We start from the raw sequence: 20,576 nt of genomic DNA on the forward strand, positions 1-20,576 counted from the left end.
CACCGCACGGCACCGCAGCTACTGCAGGCTTATTCTGTCACAATTTCGTTTCGTAAGTTTGTTCGTTCGCCATAAATCCATCTCATTCTAACGCGATCAATGCCATATTTCTCTCTCGTTCCCTCTCATACGATACGAATGAATTTTCGAAACGAATTAGTTACAGTATAAGGCCATAGATAAGCGAGTCAGATTTAGGTAAGTATCTCTAATAGTAATCAGCTGTAATCAGCTCACCGACCACTACCGACAGGCGACAGTCGACAGTCGACAGACAGGCTCAGTCTCAGTGTAATAACCTCCACCGCCAGAGCGGGTAGTGGGCAGTCGGGTGGTTGGACCGTTGGACCGTCTGCAGTCTGTATCGCGTAGCGAGTGCTCTGCACGGCCGGTGTCAGTGGGTAGATCTAGTGAAGTTATTATATTTAGTGTTCCCAGTGTGAGCCGCGCGAGTTACCACCAGCTCTACTGACCGCGTGAACTGCCTTCTAAATTGTTTGTAATTCCTAGTAAGTCGAAGTTCACTTTTTATGATAAATGGGTAATAGCATTAATGTCACGGTATCAGCATTATTAAATTTTTAACTTTACCAAAAAGAAAAATACTATGTTAACAATAACGCGTATCAACAATAACAATAAATAAATATTCATTTTGTCTCCTGTGTACAGAAAAAAATGTCTATAATTTTATTTTTTTATTTAAATGGAAAAAGTTTGTTTTTTCCTATAATAACGATATCTAAAATAATAACCAATTGATAAAAATATTTTTATCATTTTACCTACATAACTTACTGGTGTTTTACAAACACAAATTGATTTGGAAATATTGCTATTCGTCGAATACTCATACTCGTACGTTTCCGTTTCCGTTTCTTACACATACAAATTACATCTGAAAAGAGATAATGGCACTGACGCGCATAGCTTAGTGACCGGGTAAATAGCCAGGATATTATTGCATATCCATCGAATGCTGTCGGCCCGACCGCTCTCCTCGTCGTCTCCTCGTCGTCTCCCCGGCCAGGAGGGGAGGAGGTGCAGGGTGCAGCCATCCGCCGCCGCCGCCGTAATAATACGCACACGAATTGGTTATTTGTGCCGGATTTCTTGTTCAAAGCGCTCGATCAGCGCGTGTACATACGCATCTTCAAGTTCGGACTCGGGACTCCGGACCGATGTTGCCCGCGTTAGTATATTTATAATCGTCATATTATATTGTCGTCCTCGCTGAGAACTTTATTATATTTATGCTATTGACCGAGTTATTTTTTGTTTGTCGGAGAGGACCACAGAAAATATAATTATCGGTTATGGGGAGATAACGGATTATAACAAATAATAAAGCCGAGTGAACGCGGTTGAAATGCGATCTCTTAGACGAATGTGTGGGAAATCAATGTATGACAGGGTTACGAATGATGAAATCAGGCGAGAGTGTAAATCTGAGACAAGTATAATTGATAAGATTAAAAAAGGGTCTCTGAGATGGTTTGGTCACGTAGAACGAATGGACGACGAGAGAATGGTAAAACAAGTATATATGGCAAAAATGAACGGCAACGTTAGACGAGGACGACCAAGGAAGACGTGGCATGATCAGATAAACCAAAATCTTAAGTCTGGTCATGTCAAAAGCAGACAGAACCGAAGGGCATGTATGACAAGATGTATGAATGTGGAAGAGGCTAGGAGTGTATACCAGGATAGACGTGTGTGGCGGTCCATTCTCTCTGCCTACCCCTACGGGGAAATGGCGTGATGGTAGTAGTAGTAGTAGTAGTAGTAACAAACAAAAAAAAAAATTCAGTCTCATTATAATATTATCTCGAAGATTGCTAATTAAAATTACTAGGTACCTTAACCTAGACATATAACTTTTTGATAGCAAACACGATAACCACAATATTGTAAACAATTATTAGATTTATAGATATGAAATTTACCGTGACCTGTCATAATGATGTGAAATCACATCGTCAAATAACAAGTTATCTGATTTATGTACATATATTTTTTGGTGATTTTATTTTGTGGAGCCGTTCGGTGTTTTTTTAATAGTTGCGTACATGTTGTTAATAATTGGATAAAGATTTAACTAGTGTTATTTTTCATTATTTATATTAAATATGCATAGTGTTTGTCCACCCTTAATGATGTAATGTAACGCAAACCCGCTCGTATTCGTAACGTAAAAGTTCAGTCTCGAGACAGGATCGCCAGCGCCATCTTGATTATATTTACGTGTTTAAAATGAATGGCCATAAAGGTCGAACCGAAGCCGAAAGTTTAACGTTTTGTTTGTTTTGTTCCTCAGTTGATCGGTTCCGGCGTTCCAAGATCGCGATGGAGAGAATTAAGAAGGATTCTCACAGAAGCAAAGAGCGGAACAACAACTACATCAAGCCTGAAAGGTAACATTCCTGTCTCGTATAATGCCGCTTATCAATTCCGAGTCTAAATAAAATAGGTAATCCCAGCATAGACGTCCATTCGCTACAGAAACGGTCAGCTTTACTCCGGAGGGAACATTCCTCCCTCGTCCCTCCGCGGGTTGAAGTGCCGTTATTTCGCCTACCCTAAACTCTGCGTTCGGTCGCGGTCACCGCGATAATACAACGGTACTTCGCTACTACGGTCAGCCTTACTCCGGAGGGAACGTTCCTCCCTCGTCCCTCCGCGGGTTGAAGTGCCGTTATTTCGCCTACCCTAAACTCTGCGCTCGGTCGCGGTCACCGTGGTAATACAACAGGTATACATTTGGAACTTTACCGCTTTAATTCTCGACTCCTCGCGTCGCCACTAGTAGGAGTAAAAACTACTTTACGCTGAAACCTCTCTCTACGCGAGGGGCGCGTTCTACGCAGTACCGTGCAATGCGCACTACAAAAAGAACAGCGGTGGATGGGTTTCCTCGCGTGAAAAATTTATTCATTCGAGAGAAAATCAATCCACGTTTAATTCAGTTAGCAGAAATTATCATTCTTGCTTTCAATGAATGATCTAGAATTTTATTTGTAGTTGTTTAGAGCGAGAAAATACATAACGATTATTCAAAAATATGTTTTTATAAAAATTTTGGATTCTGATAAAAGAAGCAATCTTCTTTCTTTGCTCGATACACATACCAATTTTTTTGTTATTTATTTATTTGTAAAAATACACATTAATAAAAATTAAGATACATAAAAAATATATAGACCTAATAAATACAAAAACCTCTCCCGAGCCACTTTTTGTGGCTTGTTGGTCAAGTTTACCTATTTAAATATTAATCCTGCTTAAAAATAAATATCTCAACATAAACAACTACAGTCAAAATAAGGAGCAGTAGTTAGACTTTATCCGCTCAATTAAAAAAATAATAAGAAAAATAAACATATCGTGAAAAAAAATATATAAATATTAATCAAATTTGAACACGTTATTTACAGAACATTAAAATAAAAAATTGTTGCAACAGAGAGGGAAAACATTTTTGAGAAGGTAATATCGGAGTTAGTTTAAGTGGCCACTTTATGCACTGTGTAACATTCACCATTCAGCGTATGTTTGAACATCCACATTTCCGCAACTCTTCTATCTGTTGACTTTTGTAAAGTAAAAGAGCTAAAACCTTCATCATGTGGGTGAGATTCATTCGGCGAACCGACTCCTACTAGGCGACGCCTGGAAACAATTTTCCAATTTTTTATACTTCTTTTACCAGGTAGTTAATCATTCCCTCAAACTCCCATATTCCCTTCTCAAAAATGTTTTCCCTCTCTGTTGCAACAAATTTAAATATGCACAACTCCAGCAAGTCTACAAGCATTTGGACATACTCGAAATATTGTCGAATGAATATATGTAAACTCTCGATTGCGAAGCCGATTTCTATTTTTTTCCTATTACATATATTATTAAATCTCAGGTTAGTGGGAATGAAATTAAATAAAAATGCAATGGACAATGTAACTCCATGTTCTACTGCCATATTGATTGCTTGTTTTAGGGATCACTAAACATCAACATGAAATACTCGTAATTGTTACAGCCGAGTTGTATCTATTTAAGTTGCTATTGACTATTTTTTACGTTTTTATTTTTTAAGAAAGGAGGATATCAGTATCGGGAATGGTTATTCTAGATTGCGAGGTATCGATTTTGTGATTCTTCATAGTTATTAAAATGACATTTTGTCAATAGTGGTACTTCAATTTTTTTACTTTCATTTCTTAAAATGTATTTGGAATATCGAGGAGACCACGCTGCGGTCATTTGCAAAATGTATGTTTTTATGGTCCTAGTGTTATTTCCAAACCGTGTAAAAAGAGGTTCCGCTCTTTTTATTACGATATCCGCCCCGACACGTGTCGAACTCGACGTTTTACTGTTCCACTGTTTTAATAGTGTCGGAATTGGGTTCGCAGTGCGTTCCTTTCCTAAAATATCGTACCCTTGTCAGTAGTGGGTATAAAGTAGTATATAATATGTATGTATATTGTATGAATACGCACATAAATATTTGCAAGTAGTAAATGATACATTGAGCGGTAAATAATTAATTACGATTCCCGTCACTATTATTTACGCCTTATTAGGTATTTATCACGCGTAATCGTCGACTTATTATTGAATGGATCACATTCCTCGCCGATGAAACGGACTATAACTATGTGGCTGACGAAATACAACAATATTTATTTGTTTGGATGCCGTAAAAAGCTACTTCGCTTACAACATTACTCCTTCGGTAGTACGGTTGTCGTTCGATAGCAGTGTTATTCTATAAAGATACGCGAAGCTGATGTTTTGTTCGACGACTATGGTATGATGGGTCAGTGCAGCAGATTACATCCGTACTCGTATCCGTAGAACGAGACGAGGAGCGCGGAGGTTATCGCCGAGGACTTGCGAACGTGAACCGGTCACAATGTACAGATGCGTGTTGTGTGTTGTGTGTTGCGTCGTATGTGTGCCTACCGCTGCCGACCGCAGTTCCTTGTTTATGTCAACAGTACAAATCGATATCGTCAACAGTCATTATCACTATCAGCTTTAAGAAAATATTTATCTTCCCGGTCGATAGTAACGCGGCTCGCACGAGCGGGCCGTTTCCGTGGAATGTTTCAGTATTTTCAGAGCTGAAAGGTCCCCGCGTTACTTGATAAAACCGGAATCAGAATCTACTACTACCTTCTACCTGCTACCTTCCGAGCGGAATACACGCACTCTGCCTCTGTTCACCCGTGGAGTCCTTCTTTATTCGAGGCCTTCCCCTCATCGTAAATAACCATATTTTTAATTATGTTGTAATTTAATATTGTATATGTGAAATATGTTTTATTTTAATTTCCTGAAATGATTTTTTTTGCCTAACAGTACAGATCTTATTTGTCTTTTTTTTAAGGAATTTAAAAACAAAATTCATTTTTACTGTGTTATGTGTTACTAAATTTTAAGTCATTATTTTTGGATACGTATATTTGCGTAAATTGTTTGTAAATTTTGTAGATACTTTTTGTTGAAAAATTTGAATAAAAAAAACAGTCATCGAGGGGATCCCGAGGGGCAGGAGCGACGTGATGGTCTCTGGCCTCCCCCCTCCCCCCTCCGAAATCTGCGTAGAGTTTGTACTCCTTTGGAATATTTTAAATAAAATTCTTCTATGCGCAGTCTCCGGGACTCGTAACAGCTGTGGGTGGATGGGGGCTTAAGGATCCCCTAGGTGCGATACTTCTCGTTCCTGGACTGGCCCCTGAAGCGTAAGGCCGATCACCTTACCTACGTGTGTCTGATGATCGATATACCTTAACTTTTCTTTTGTAAATACCTATGTTCCTACAGTGGAGATTACCACTATTCCGGACGCATTGCCTTTAAACGTTTCTCTTATCAATGGAGAAGATGTCAATGTAAATAATGTATCGGAATAATTATAATTTATAAGCGATCCGTGGACGACGGTCTCGGGGAGGAAGGTGCACTCGCACTCCGCTCCTCCCACCCTTACCCGGTGCACGCGCACTCGTGGCCCAGCAGTTTAGTACCCACTACCCACTACCCACTACCTACACATGTGTACCGGTATATTATAATATTACCATGTACGAGATATTCTTATTGCGCTGAAATGCGATATCGCTGTACTATGCTCGAGGCTAGACGAGATTGATTGGTGATTAATGATTAGTGATTAGACATTGGACATCAGTCAGATATTGACACATTATTACAATAATACTAGCGCTCAATGGGAACCGAGCGTTCTCAATATCGGGGCCGCGATTACAATGCCATGATTCGAGCCGAGGACGTCATACATTTGACTATCAACTATCCGTCATACCATGACGGATAGTTGAATATAAATTCTCCCGAACAAGTAAGAAGATTCACTACCTACCGACCCAAGGGGCAGCGTACGCCACCGTATTCAGATCTACCCACTAAAGTAACATACCTTCATTTACCTTCATTATGACGTCATGGGTACAGATAAAGTCTCCCGACCGACTACTAAGATACACAACCGATCCCCCCATCTCCAAGTTTCGATGTAAGTACATCGGTTTATACCGACGGATCTAGAACTCCTCGATACGTTTATCTACGCATCAAAAGTGACAAAAAAAAATTGTCCGCCAAGCAATTTTTCCTTTATGATTATGATTTACTTAAATTTTTAATCGTTTTGAGGTTTGCGCTTTTTTTCTTTAGAGTCTATTCAAAATATAAGAGAGAAAAAAGTTAATTTTGAAGTCAAATTAAATTCTGACATAACTGTAAGCTTCCAAAACGAGTGGCTAGATGCGAAAAATAATGTCGCTAGATTGTGCTCTATTAACATATAAAAGTATCTAGGCGTAAGAAAGTTGCCACTGCCTATGAAAAAATAATTAGTAATTATATTTTTTCCGTCTGTTTTATTATCTTCCAAAACGTATCAAAACGTTCAAGAAGCCGGCTTTGTAGTCGCTCTGTTGATAAATACAGACGATCGCTAAGCATATCGTCTTAACGATCGTTAAGGCAAGTGTCAAAACGCTAAGGCAAGTGTCAAAAGTCTTTTAAAAATCATGTTCAAGTGAGCATTTTTGTCTTGTATCGGGATTTATTGGAGTTTATAAACGTTTTGAAGTGGCTACTTTATATCACAAAAGCCTAATTAAAACAAAAATGAGAACTATTTAAATGTTTATGAAGTAAGGAACGCGAACTATTTTTTGCGGTCATTAATTGGTTGGTTTCGATCATATGATGTTGATATGGTAAGTAGGTAGAACATACCGAGGAAGATACAGATAGTACAGAAGTTAAGTATACCGTCTCGATATATACAGATGAAGATAGCGTTCATAATTGAGGCCCTGGATTCGATTCCTGTCAGGGTAAACGTGAAATATTGGTTTTAAAGGTGGTTCAATGTCCTGATCTGGTCCCTGACTAGTATAACTAATCACCTCACCTTACATGTAACAAAATGTATCCACATCCGCTGCAATCGAACTATCAATTCATTGCCCTATGCACCACTGAGTGCGTATAGAGAAATGATGATAATATATTTCTTTATACGAAATATTTAAGATTATCGAGTACTCATTATCATACGCACTATTTGAAAGCAGACCGCACCTGAACGTTCTCCGTGTGGCAGAGCGCGCACTAACGGCGTACTAATTACCTTCTCTGAAATGTTCTTCATCTCTGTTGTAATGTGTTAATATGAACAGCTCCCCGGGGAGTTTAATCCAGTCCTTGTCTACAAAAATTTGGACAAACTCAAAATATTGTTCATTATCACTGTTTTATTTTCAATACTGAATAACAAGAGTATAATTAGTGAAGCGGTAGTTTAGCTGATTATTCGCATTATATTGTAACATAATTATTGCGCAAATTTTGCCATGAAACTGTTTTACAACACGCGCAGATTGTCGGTGCTAATTGCTGCCGTTTCGTAGAGCAGGTGGGGGGGTACTACACTACCGTACCTCAAAGGATAAACCGCGGTATAGTAACATTTGGAGTTTAGTTCAGGAAATATATTGTTTTCAATGTTTAAAATATATAATATATTTAAGAACCAACATGTATTTACAAGTAATTCAAATAGATCAAATAAAAGAAGGAATCGTTTGTTAGAAATACCACATTGTAAAACGAGGCTAGCACAGAGACATGCATATCTTATAGGCCCAAAAAATGCTCTAACACATTTATGTGGAAGAACACAAAGCAAAAATTATCTTATGGACAAAACACGGTAGTCCATTTAGTCGTAGAATTCACTTCCCTCTTTTCTCAATCCAATGAAGGACATATTATGTACTTCTGGATTACCTTCTTTCAGCACAAAGATGCTAAGGCTACCAGATTTCAGAGAGCTCCTTGTATGTGGTGGGCAAGCTGTTAATAGACTATCAAGTCCATTTAGTAAACTTATCGTTTTGAAGCTTTCTACATTCTTACATTCTTCTCTCGCAGGCGGATAGTTTATTTAAAATTATTTTCATAAGAACATCAGCATTCATTTGTTATTGCTCTAGAAACAAAACAGCACTTCCGGTCATTATCCAAAACATCAGTTGATGAGGAGTTACGCGGAAGTGGATGGTAAAATTAGTGCAATTCTCGGGGTATCCAATGTTGCGAAGATAGTTGATCTGAAGTAAGTCAAAGAGAAGTCAAATATTTTGCATCCTTGTTTTTTTTTTGCGAAGGTCTACTGTTGTGAAATTTTCTCTGTTAAAGTTGGTCTTACGAAGAAAGTCGCCCTTCTTATCTGCTGACCAAATTGTCAGCTAGAGCAGCAACCACGGCTAGATGTTCGTTTAATCAAGCAGAAACTAATCTCATTCCCACCACATATTAGAAACATGAACTATTTATTTGTTACGTACGGAGTAGGTAGACAATTCTCAAAGTAAACCTTTCTCACTTACAAAGTGGCAGTTCTTTTTTATTTATTTATAACGGTTATGTCCATCTATTTCGATATGTAAAGAGCAATTGCTCTCGTATCTGCTCTTCCAGAAGGTTTTTTTATATATTTATTTTACTAAAACTAATTTTAAGGCTGTCGCCGGAGTCACGGGTAGAGTAAACCGAGAATTGTATTTAGTTTTGAATATATGGCGACAAAACATAAATTTGGGCACACTATAATTATCAATGCCAAAATCATCCATTTTCGTTTTATTCAAATCACGATGACTCTTTAGTTCCGAGAGCTTCTACCAATTTTTTTTGATAGCGTCTTTTTAAAAATCCATCGTGCAGAGCCCGCCTTCTTTAATCGAGCTGCGGAGACGTTTTTGCAAGTATAGAGTTTGCTTTTTTTTGCTCGACATAATTTTCACTTAATAATAAACCTTTATTCACTTAATATTATATTTAACCCTTAGCCCCACACGCTATTTCTGGCCACGCATGTACAATGTACACACGTAGGGGAGCATGGTCCCCCAAAAAGAAAAATCATGTATCAGTCAGAAATAAATTAAATATTTTTTTTAACTTCAAACATAAAAACAGACATCTCTAGCGTCAAACAAAACAAGTTACAAGAAACACGTTAAATTTTAAGAGTTAACTTTAGAAAGCAGTTATGTATTAAAATTAGTCATAAAAAAATCAATCAAGTCTTTTTTGTAGTTACTCTTATCTCATGAATTACAAAACATGCATAAACATCTATAAAAGTACTCAAACATCACGAGGGGAATGCACATAGCATAAGTACTAAGTAAGAAAAAAATATCAAAAATCAGTCAATTTTAGGAACCTTATTGCAATCTCAATATTTTCTATCAAAATAATGTTTATGGTCTAATGAATATTTTCCTGACATTTAGCACATATTTTTTCGTCTACAGAATGATTACGACACACATTCTTCATACTCTTGGAGTTTTGCTGTCTTTGAGACGTGGGCACAAATGACAGCGCGATTTCTTAGGTCTCTTATTTTGACTCGGTCCTTGTGCAGGTTGATCTTCAGGTAGCTGTTGGTGTTGACCAACCTCACGGAGAAATTTGTCAATCATATCTTCAGTCGGCCTCCGTGGTGTAGTGGTCAAGACGCTTGACTCACGCACGGAAGGTTCCGGGTTCGATTCCCGGTGAGAACGCAAAAATTAAAATGTGATTTTTCTCAAGCCTGGGTGCTCTGTGATGTAATTCACCACTGTAATTAGGCCTCCTGGCCTGTTGTGGTGCAAAAAAAAATGTTAAAAAAAAAATGTAAATGTAAAAAAATGATTTCAACCGATTTGTATATTACGATTTACGACACAATATTGTTTGAGTGATTCGTTTTTTGAATCGAATAATACCCAGAATAACCACAATAGAGACTACCCTGCTCCCTTCTCTTTCTCATCACACTGAAAATAGTTATTTTTTAAATGTAATTTATGTTTGAATGATTTCAGCATAAACAATGGAACTCGCGCAACCCGGAGTAAAGTATTCGTGGCCCGGCAGTCCCTTCTCACTGAACTGTTTGAGGTCGCCCACATCCGCACCATTTACCATATCTTCATAGTCATCCTTATTCTTCTGTTCCTCAACACGATAATCTACGACCTCGTGGACCGCGGGAGGTATGTCATTTACTTGTTTTTTTCTGGCTCTGACTCAACGTGGATTTTCTAGCGAGTCAGAGCGAGTTCACGGGCAGACGCGTTAATTTGTGAACATTTATTTATTTGTACAAATACGAAAATTCAGTTCCATTGGGTTGAACATAAATTAATAAAAAGGTTTATAGGAAATAAATCAACAGTATATTATTGTGTAAATACCTTATTAAGCCCGTTTTACATTGGGCATAAAATGATACAAGATCTTGCGCAAGTTCTTGCGCAGTTTTTTGAACAATAAAATTATTATTATTTATATCACTACAGAGATGGGTAGAATTTTTGTTTCAAGATTATGGATATTCGAGCGTTTACAGGGCTTATGACCTGTCATAGGTTGGGTTCAAGTGGCCACTTTTATGTAGAATTCTACAACATAACTGTAAAAAAATTATTGTACCAAATCTTGGGTCATTTTATTAGCTGTTTTACATTGGGCAGTTTCTTGCGCGTAAGCATGCGCAGTACGTAGTATTCGACGCCATTTGCTGTTTGACATTTGACAGTTCGCAAATCGAGCTATTTAGTAACGACGCCGTTACTGACAACTAACAATATATTATTATTTTTGCGATCAACAACCAACCCAAGGCTTTTAAATCAACATGAATTGTGAACATTTGCTCTTAGTAGCTTTCGCAATATTTACAGTCTGCAGTGTACCTAAAATGTTCTTCCTAAAAAATGACAAAAAAACTCAATGCCAATAAAAAGATTTGATCTCAACTATTTTAACTGTTTTCTTCGATTATTGAAAGCATAATTTAAGAAAAATGGAAAAAATATATTTTAATAACTTTCCTCTTCAATTCATTATCTTCAAAATCATTGTTTTAGTATATTTTATTTAAATGCTTTGTCTTTATATTTGAGTACCAATGTAGTTTTTAATCGAACTTTCAAGAGGCGTAATCTGCCGGTCAAAAATAAATTATAGTTTAGTTAGATACCACTTATAACTTAATTTTTATCAGAAATATCTTTAAAAAATAAATAATTATCTAATTTTTATTTATGTTTTTTTCATATTTCAAGATTTGAAAAGATCCGCGTTTTAAAATAGCAAAGTCGTATTATATTCTTACTTTTCACAGACTACAGACAACATTTGTATTGTTGGATGCGCGCGCAGATATTGGTTCAAATATTGGTTGAAAAATACGCGTTCTATCTTTTTCAGAATTGGACCACAGATTTATTTTATTTTACATAGATACTGGAAAAACATACAATTTGTAGATATTGAATTCTACGATATAATTCATCTCCTCGGTGTTTCTCTTTGCTTTTGTAATAAATGTCTATTTTGAAAAATATATAAAATGGCTTTGTATATTCAATTTAATGCTTTTGCCAGTAATTTGTTTTTTTTTACGAATAAAAAAATTAAAACAAAGCATTCTTTTTTGTTTATGATCTCTTCAATTCCCTTTTAAATAAAACCCATTAAAAAAAAATGCCGTGAACTTTTCCTTATATAAATATAAATAAATAGATTTTCATCTGAATTAATAAAATTAAATCAGTTCACCAATTCAAGTCAGAACTACGGGACGCGAACCTTATTCGGGAGGATGCGCAGGAACTGGCAGTTGACAGAGAGATGTATAGAGGCTTTTTGTGGACACCATTCGATCCAACAAGGGAGCAGTAGAATGATGATGAATAACATTATTTAGCACAGCGTTTTTATATCACGGTTTTAAAAATTGAAAAGAAATGCGTGTTTAAAATTAATCTTTTCAAATAGAGCCACTAATGAATTATTATCTCATTAGTTTTGGTTAATATCTCTAAAAAATAAAAAATAAATAAAAACAGTAAAAAAAAACTTTATGTACTTTATCTCTCTACTTATTTATTAAGTTTTTTCATAAATAAATCGTTGATTTGTTCTTTATTAGTTTTTTTTCAATTTGTGCATTGGATAAAAAACATAACACAAGCAACAACAAATCATTTATTGGGCCTTGAAAATTAAAGTTGTCAGGTGACAATATGTTTCTATTTTGGGTGATAGCGCGTGTGTTGGATTTGTTCCGACGTTTCAGCTACCATTGCAGGAGCCATCTTCAGGGTAAACACGGTATTACCCAAAAAATAAACATATTGATAACAGTGAACGTAAAAACCTTCGCATCTATTTGACAGATGACAGTTAACAATATAACAGTGGGATGCGCGCGCAGATATTGGCTCAAATATTGTATGAAAAATAGGATGTGTTCTAATTTGACCACATGTTTCATCCAATTTGTGTATGTACGGCACAATATTTATTGGTATGGTTTCTTCTTCAACTGCCTTTGAAATAAAACGCATTCAAACATAAATGTCGTGTACTTTTGTTTGTATTTTAATTAATAGATTTATATCTGAATTAAAAACATCAATTCAGTTTGGCAGTTCAAGTGAGAACTACGGGACGCGAACCTAATTTGCTAGCTGACAGAAATGCCCGGAGGCTCTTTATGGACACCAAATGATCCAACTAGGGATCAGATATGGAAAGATGATGAATAGTATTATTTGGCACAGCGTTTTTAGTTTACGGTTTAAAAAAATCAAAAGGAATGCTCCGGTATTAATCCCCTTTTTACAATTTTCGCGAATTGTTGTCTCACTAGCATTGATTTATATTCATATCTAGAAAATAATACAATTCAAGAAAACATAAAAAAAACATAATGTAGGTACTCGTAAATATCTACATGCTTATTTTGTTTTTTCAATAAATAAATGGTTGATTTTACAATAATCTTTCTTAGTTTCCATTCAAATTGAATAAATAGAATTACACAAGCAACAAAAAATAATTTAATACGCGTTGAAAATTGAAGTTTCCAGATGACGGTTAACAATATTATAGTGGGATGCGCGCGCAGATATTGGCTCAAATATTGTTTGAAAAATAGGACGTGTTTTACGTTTATGGAATTTGACCACAGATTTCATCCAATTCGTGTATTTTTAGACACAATATTTATGTGACCAAATTCTGCACAAGATCTTGTACCATTTACTGACCAATATAAAACGGGCTTTAGAGTACTTATTTTTTTTTATAAAACATCTAATCTAGTTGATAATGAAAATGCCCTCAAAATGTTCATATTTACTAAATCGTAAAAAAAGCTTTCATAATAATGTTATTTTTGCTGAGGTTTTCCCAGAGAACTAATGAATTATATTACACAAAGAATTATAAATGTATCTTTTCGCTTCTTTCTTATATATATATATATATATATATATATATATATATATATATATATATATATATATATATATATATATATATTGTATTCCTAACTGTTTCGTTGTTCATTTCATTAACTCATGTGTGGCTATGCGGTAACGGATGTCTACCTCGGGTAAAAAACATTTAATAACTCTCTTATTTTTTTAAATAACTAACTCATATTTTTTGTAATCCTTATATGGACTTTTTTACACAAAAATAAGGAAACATTTTTATAAAAAATGCACGGGCTTTTTCTATAAAAAACAATTTCTTCATTTTGTAAAATAAATTAAAACAAACGAAAGAGATGCCAGTATTATAAGTGGTTTATTAAATTTTATAAGAAAGAGCACGAGAATATAGCATATCAGAAGACCGACAAGGACACTATTCGTTAGGGGCGGAGCTTGAGTGACCGAGAAAACAATACCGAAAGAGCACGATACAGAATTATACCACTTGTGGGACAGAGAACACATCAGTCGCGTGAAGTTTTTTGTAGTATACTGTGCTGACGCTGTATTTAACACACCGTGTTCCCGAAATGTTTCTACAATTTATTCACAATTTATCTGATTTAAATTATTTTTTGACAATTCTTGATGGAATTTCATTGTAATGATGTAATATTTACATACATTTACATATAAGTTATTAATCAAAAATACTTGGTACACTTCCACTCATTTCCACACTTAAGATAATATTTTGATTTCTATAAATCATCCTTACATTGTATAATATTCACCAGTCTGAAGATGTCCATTAGAGGATGAAAGCGCTAATTGGTCAAACAAATAAGTGGAAGTGTACCCAAGGAAGTGTGCAAAGTTATTTCATTTAAAGTGTTCAAAAAATTTGTTCCTAACTAGTTTTAAAAAACGTGTTTACGTTGTCATTTTTGTGTATGTTTAATTATGATTTGATTATATCACGTATTACGTACTATTATTTTATTTCTTACAAGTTTTTTTTGCTATTTTTTTAGGTTTTATTTCAATATTATTCTAAGAATATGTTTTAACAGCGTTTTTATTTATTCTAATAAAATCTAGTATTTATTTGCAATAAAAATTTGATATTCTTTTTTGCATTCAAATAAGAGTTGTATTAGCATAGCATACTTTCTAGTCTCCCGGTTGATCTATTTCCGCTAAATTCAGTCGTAAGTGTAATTCGGAATTCAGTCGACAACCAGACGCGGGCGGCAGCGCTTGATGGCGGGATTTTAAAAGGAATGAACACAATTTCTAACTTTATTTTGCATAAATATGCTTTAATTTTATATTTTTTATGTAACATCTTTAAATAAAGATCATTTTTAACACATACCATTGTAAATAATTTGGTATTTTAGCTTACATTTCAAAATATCTCGACTTATGCTTGTGGTCACATTGTGTTACACCACCGGCTGCAAAGGGATTATTCAGCACAGTCTTTTAAGAGTTAAAGAAAAAAAAATCTGAACAGATTATTTTATTACTAAAGTTTCAATATCTGTTGCTCTTTAAAGTAAATTTGAAACCAAGATAAAATATTTCCGCAAATACCAATTTGAATTAATTTACCAATGTCATGAGATATACTTTCAAAAGCTTTTCTTAAGTCAATAAAGTAAGTCGAGACTTTTACGAGAATAAATACATATCGGTAATATTTATTTTAAAATGCACCTATGACTTGATGAACTCTCGGTGATCTTTAGTTCATCCAAAATAATTTGGATTTTATTAACACTCGAGAATAAATGTATATAATATAGGTACCTACTAATGAAGCATCGTATACGAATGTTGCAGCATTAACATAGGTGTTGGACTAATCAAACTAGGATTCGGGAAGGTCGTCACATGGACCGGTGTCTGGTGCTGCATGCAAGCTGCCTCCCTTCTCCCTCCCCCTCTGCTACACCTGTGGGCCGGGTGTCGCCACTTCTTCATTCCGATGGGTAATCGTTATTCGTTATTGATGTCTTCCTGGCCATTCGTGGGACATTTTATGCAAACACAATCATAATCAATTAACGTAGAACTGACTTTTAACTGACCGGTCCCGCTCTATTCCAAATTACCACCGATTCGTTCTGCTTCTGTTTCACACCAGAAACTCTTATATTCATTTGTATTTCTTACAGGTACAGGAGTTCTTCAATTTTGGGATGCATTTTGGCTTTGTTTCCTCATTCTTTTCCAAGTAACATTCATTGTCCTTCCGTACTCCTCCATAGTATACTTCGAGCTGCCAATTGTATCGTCGCTGATCATCTCGATAGAAACGGTATGTTAATTACATTTTAATTATTCGTATGAAATCAATTTGCCATAGTAAATGAACACAATTTTATCATATAAATAGTTTTCTCACTGTTCCGATGAAGAAAATGAATATGTACTTAAAGTGATACTACGGTGTCCTTAAACTTTCCCAACTGAGTCACTGTTCCGTTTCATGATGGTACTGGATACTACACAAATGTTTGTAAAAAAGTTTCACGCATTTCTAGTCACGCGACTTCAAGAGAAGGTCTTAACAGAATGCTCGTACAAGGTATTCCTGTAATTTCAAGTATGAATATATTTTTCTTAACCATAAGAGTTTCCAATACTCCGCTTGAATTAAGTTCTCCGAAACAAAACCCATCTTCAGGAGGAATATTTAAAATTGTATTTTGTCTAGAAGAGACCGTAGCAGGAAACTGCTGAGACGTTGCATAAATTTGTTTATTTTAATGCCCACATAGTGCTGTGGATTGTTTCAGATATGAGTGGATAAAGGTGGTACGCGATAAAAACTAAAAGCAGAGATAGTTGGGGTTAACGTTTTGAACACCGGTACAATTATTGACAATATAACACCTTCATTCGTTCTCAAAATTGGTTTTCTGCTACTTTTTTATGGTGTAGTTTTATAAAGAGGCTACACAAAAAAGCTTCATCTGTGTAAAAAAGTACATTTTTGAAAATTTGCAACATAACGCCCTTATCTACTCGTGTCATCGATTGTTATTAATGCTTCCAATTCCATTATATTGTATCCTAACTCAACACGGGCTTGCGGCATTACGGAGTTTGGGATACGTTACTATTTTAATTGATATTTATTTTATCTGGTAAATAAACAGTGTGAAAAAAATATATTGACAATTTTTTTGTACATTAGTGTACGACACCCACGCACACACCAAAAAAGTTTGTTTACACCGAAGACTTCCAAATTATGTTAAATATTATAACAAATGTAAAAGATAAGGTATGAAAAAGACGTCAACTAGGAGATCAACTAGCAGGCGACATGCTAGGCATATATGACAAAATGTACGAATGTGGAAAAAGCTAAGCGGGTCAATCATCTCTGCCTACTTCTTCAGAGGACTGCCGTGGTGATAGTAGTAGTAATAATATAATACTCGTATCTTTGACTACATCATTAAACCTTTCAAACGAAACTTGACATTATTATTTTAGATACGGTTTGTGATGAAGATACACGCGTACGTCCGCTCCGTGAGTCCCCGCGTACTGAGCGGTAACTTGAAAGCAGTCCTGCCATCCTTCTCCTGCTACCTCTACTTTATGTTCGCCCCGACATTGGTCTACAGAGATTCCTACCCCAGGTACTAATTTTATCAAAATAATCTTAAAAGTTAAAAAGACCTTACGCAACTAATGTTTTTTGCTTTACTTTGAGATGAGTGATGCAAACTACCACGAGAGAGTGAAAGAAGCTCCATCAAATCAAAATCCCAGCACGACAATGATTACGAAGAAAACGCGGGCTGTGCACAAAATTCAGGACCTTGTGGGGTCGCAATCGTCAACAGCATTACACGCAAGATCAGTATTTTTATTACAAAATAGAGATTATTTATTTATGACAAAATACAAGGATTTTAAACTTTACATATTACATTTTATTACATATTTTATTAGTACGAAATATTCCCAATCAGCAAAAGTGCTGGTATGAGGGGATATTTTATATAATAACACAATAGTTTAAATACAAATTCAATAAAATAACATCACATATCACTTGTCACACGGGCTGTAAGAACTGTTTTATTTGGGTATTTATTAATTACGTACATGTTTTGTATATTTTTTAGATTAAAACCTTCCTATCCCGATGGCTGATCAACCTCAATAGTACCTAATTAACAATATGTATAACTTAAATTCCAGATCTAGTCATATACGATGGGGTGTCGTGGCAGCGAGGTTACTAGAGATTGCCGCTATCATATTCTACATCAGTTTCCTGATAGAAAGATTCCTCCTGGGAAGTTTCTCCCATTTCGGAAAACCAAATGAAGTATGACTTTTATATTAATACACTTTTTAAATATAACAAATTACAATGAATTTATAAAATAAGAAGAAATGCCCAACAATATATTTTTTACAGGTATTGGAAGCGAAGGAGTTGGTTCTCACAGTGTTCGGTTCCATGTTACCGGCTCTCCTGACATACCTGTGTGGGTTTTACCTTCTCCTTCATTCTTGGTTGAATGCTACCGCCGAAGTGCTCAGATTCGCCGATCGCCAATTTTATATGGTAAGCATTCAATTTGTCGGCCTCGTGGTGTAATGGTCAGCGCGTTAGCCTGCCATGCAAGAGGTCTCGGGTTCGATTCCCGACATGGTTGATATGAAATATTTATTTAAAAAGGGTGTTTTCACACTAGAATATTTCATAGTCCCTGAACTGTTAACTGAAGCGTAAGACTGATCATCTTACCTTCATGTAACAAAAATGATCAAGATACGCTGCGATTGGTGTACCAATGCAGTGCCCTATGCGCCATAAGGTGCGGAAAGGGAATGATGATGATGATGATGAAGCATTTAATAAACATGCAAATAAAATAAACAAATGAATTTCCCGTCAATACAATTAACGAGTCCTTTTTGCAACAGGATTGGTGGACCCAGTCGAGCTACGCGATCTTCTACAGAACCTGGAACATGGTCGTGCACGACTGGCTGTATACGTACATATACACGGACGTACTGCGGCTGACGGGGAACAAACTTCTGGGAACTCTCCTGGTGTTCGTCATCTCCGCCATATTCCACGAAGTTGTGCTCGCATTCTCCTTCGGATTCTTCTACCCGGTATTGCTGGTATTTTTCGGTATTCTCAGCGTGATGTTGGTCTTCCTGACCAAGCATTTCAACCCGTCGGCGGGGAACATATTCATGTGGTGGACGCTGGCGGTGGGCAACGGTCTCCTGTGGAGCATGTACAGCGCCGAGTACTTCGCTCGGCGCAACTGTCCCGAGGGAAGGACGGAGGGTTTGGTAGATCTCTTCATCCCTCGCTCGTGGGTTTGCCACCAAATAGCTTTACACCCCAATTGGAAATTTCAGAACCCTTTAGAACATTAGTATTTAGCCAACAAATTTTAGCAGTGTCCGATTTTATAAATATTTATAGCGCATGAATTATACTACTTTTATTAGCAGGAGCGTATTCGCTTTTATATATCGTATCAGTTTCAAAATAACAAACAACTTGTTAATATTTTGTTCGCAATTCGAGAGACAAACCAAAAATATTATTTTTAATTAAATTTTTAGACTGAAATTAACAAAAATTATTAATTGTTGTGATATCAAATCTAAGATTACATTCTTTGTGTTTGTCAAATATTTTCTAAGGAGACCGAAATGGAAGAAATCCAAATTGTAGGAGTAGAAAATAGTAGAAGTGTACAAATATAGGAATATGATAATCATAAACTTTTTACTTATAATACATACACTTATATACTTTAAATAATTATTTGTAGTATCAAATTGCTCGGATGTCCTATGGCTATGGGACATACCTATATCAATTTAACATTATACAAACGAACATATTTAGAATGCACCTAATATAATAAAAGATTGTTTGCTCCTTAGAGCTGAAACAGAGGAATTCAATAATTTTGAGAATAGATTTTATTGGAAATAAATAATGTAGTAGTTTATTTCTTTTGAATGTTTACTGTTATCAGCTATCAGTACACAAAAAAATGTTCTATTCAATTAAATGAAACAATGGTACTTATGTATATTTTTTTATGTCGATTTTTAAGTATTGAAAATACAGATATCAAGAGGTAAACACATCTGAATTAGTGAATTTGTAGTATTGCCCAACTGACTTCTACCTCTACCCCTCTTCGCCCTAAGCCATCGTGAGAGATTCGGATAGGTACTTCAGTTGATGAAAATAATTTGGACTGGTTATATAGAGAAAACATCAATTAGCATCCTTAAATCTAACCAGGTTCAGGTTCAATTAGTAAATATTATGTATGTATATAATTTTATTATTGTGAACCAAAACGGTAAAGAAATTATTCTCCGATCCCACTTCCGAATTGAGCCCTACGCTTTTGAGAAAATTTGCGATGCAGATTTTTAACAAAGGAGAATTGTGATTTGTGTCCTTCGATATTAGCCTTAAGTAAATCAATATAAAATAATACAATCTTAATACTTTTATTCAATATCCCGTGGTCCTACTAGAAAAATATTTTATAGATTTAAAAAAAATCCATTTTAATTATGTAAATATGGACACGGATTGAAGGATTTCATAGTGTATTATTACTATACTATTCCTCCATATGAACATAATGCGTCCTGTCCTTCCTAAGCAGATTTAGCCATTAATATTATGATATTCTTAATATAGGCTGCAGC

The 20,576-nt window shown here is 35.4% G+C and overlaps 1 protein-coding gene across 1 annotated transcript; it reads left to right on the top strand.

Moving 5' to 3' along the window:
* The first annotated feature begins 945 nt into the window (after positions 1–945).
* On the top strand, positions 946–20,367 carry LOC148274361 (sterol O-acyltransferase 1). Its single transcript, XM_088237225.1, has 9 exons — positions 946–1,192; positions 2,321–2,417; positions 10,425–10,595; positions 15,681–15,829; positions 16,016–16,158; positions 17,346–17,494; positions 18,063–18,192; positions 18,286–18,435; positions 18,798–20,367. The coding sequence occupies exons 2-9, from the start codon at positions 2,350–2,352 to the stop codon at positions 19,266–19,268; spliced, it is 1,431 nt and encodes a 476-aa protein (XP_088093351.1). The 5' UTR covers positions 946–1,192; positions 2,321–2,349; the 3' UTR covers positions 19,269–20,367.
* The last annotated feature ends 209 nt before the right edge of the window (positions 20,368–20,576 follow it).

This window comes from Micrasema longulum, unplaced genomic scaffold (genome assembly GCF_059751315.1).
Source record: "Micrasema longulum isolate JH-2025_06_02 unplaced genomic scaffold, ASM5975131v1 h1tg001671l, whole genome shotgun sequence".
NCBI classification, from domain to species: domain Eukaryota; kingdom Metazoa; phylum Arthropoda; class Insecta; order Trichoptera; family Brachycentridae; genus Micrasema; species Micrasema longulum.

What these genes read in the sequence shown, in the direction of transcription:
- LOC148274361 (XM_088237225.1), top strand. Translation starts at nt 2,350, where the DNA reads ATGGAGAGAATTAAGAAGGATTCTCACAGAAGCAAAGAGCGGAACAAC. An exon ending in AACTACATCAAGCCTGAAAG is followed by an intron (nt 2,418 to 10,424) that starts GTAACATTCCTG and finishes GAATGATTTCAG; the next exon opens with CATAAACAATGGAACTCGCG. An exon ending in CCACTTCTTCATTCCGATGG is followed by an intron (nt 15,830 to 16,015) that starts GTAATCGTTATT and finishes TATTTCTTACAG; the next exon opens with GTACAGGAGTTCTTCAATTT.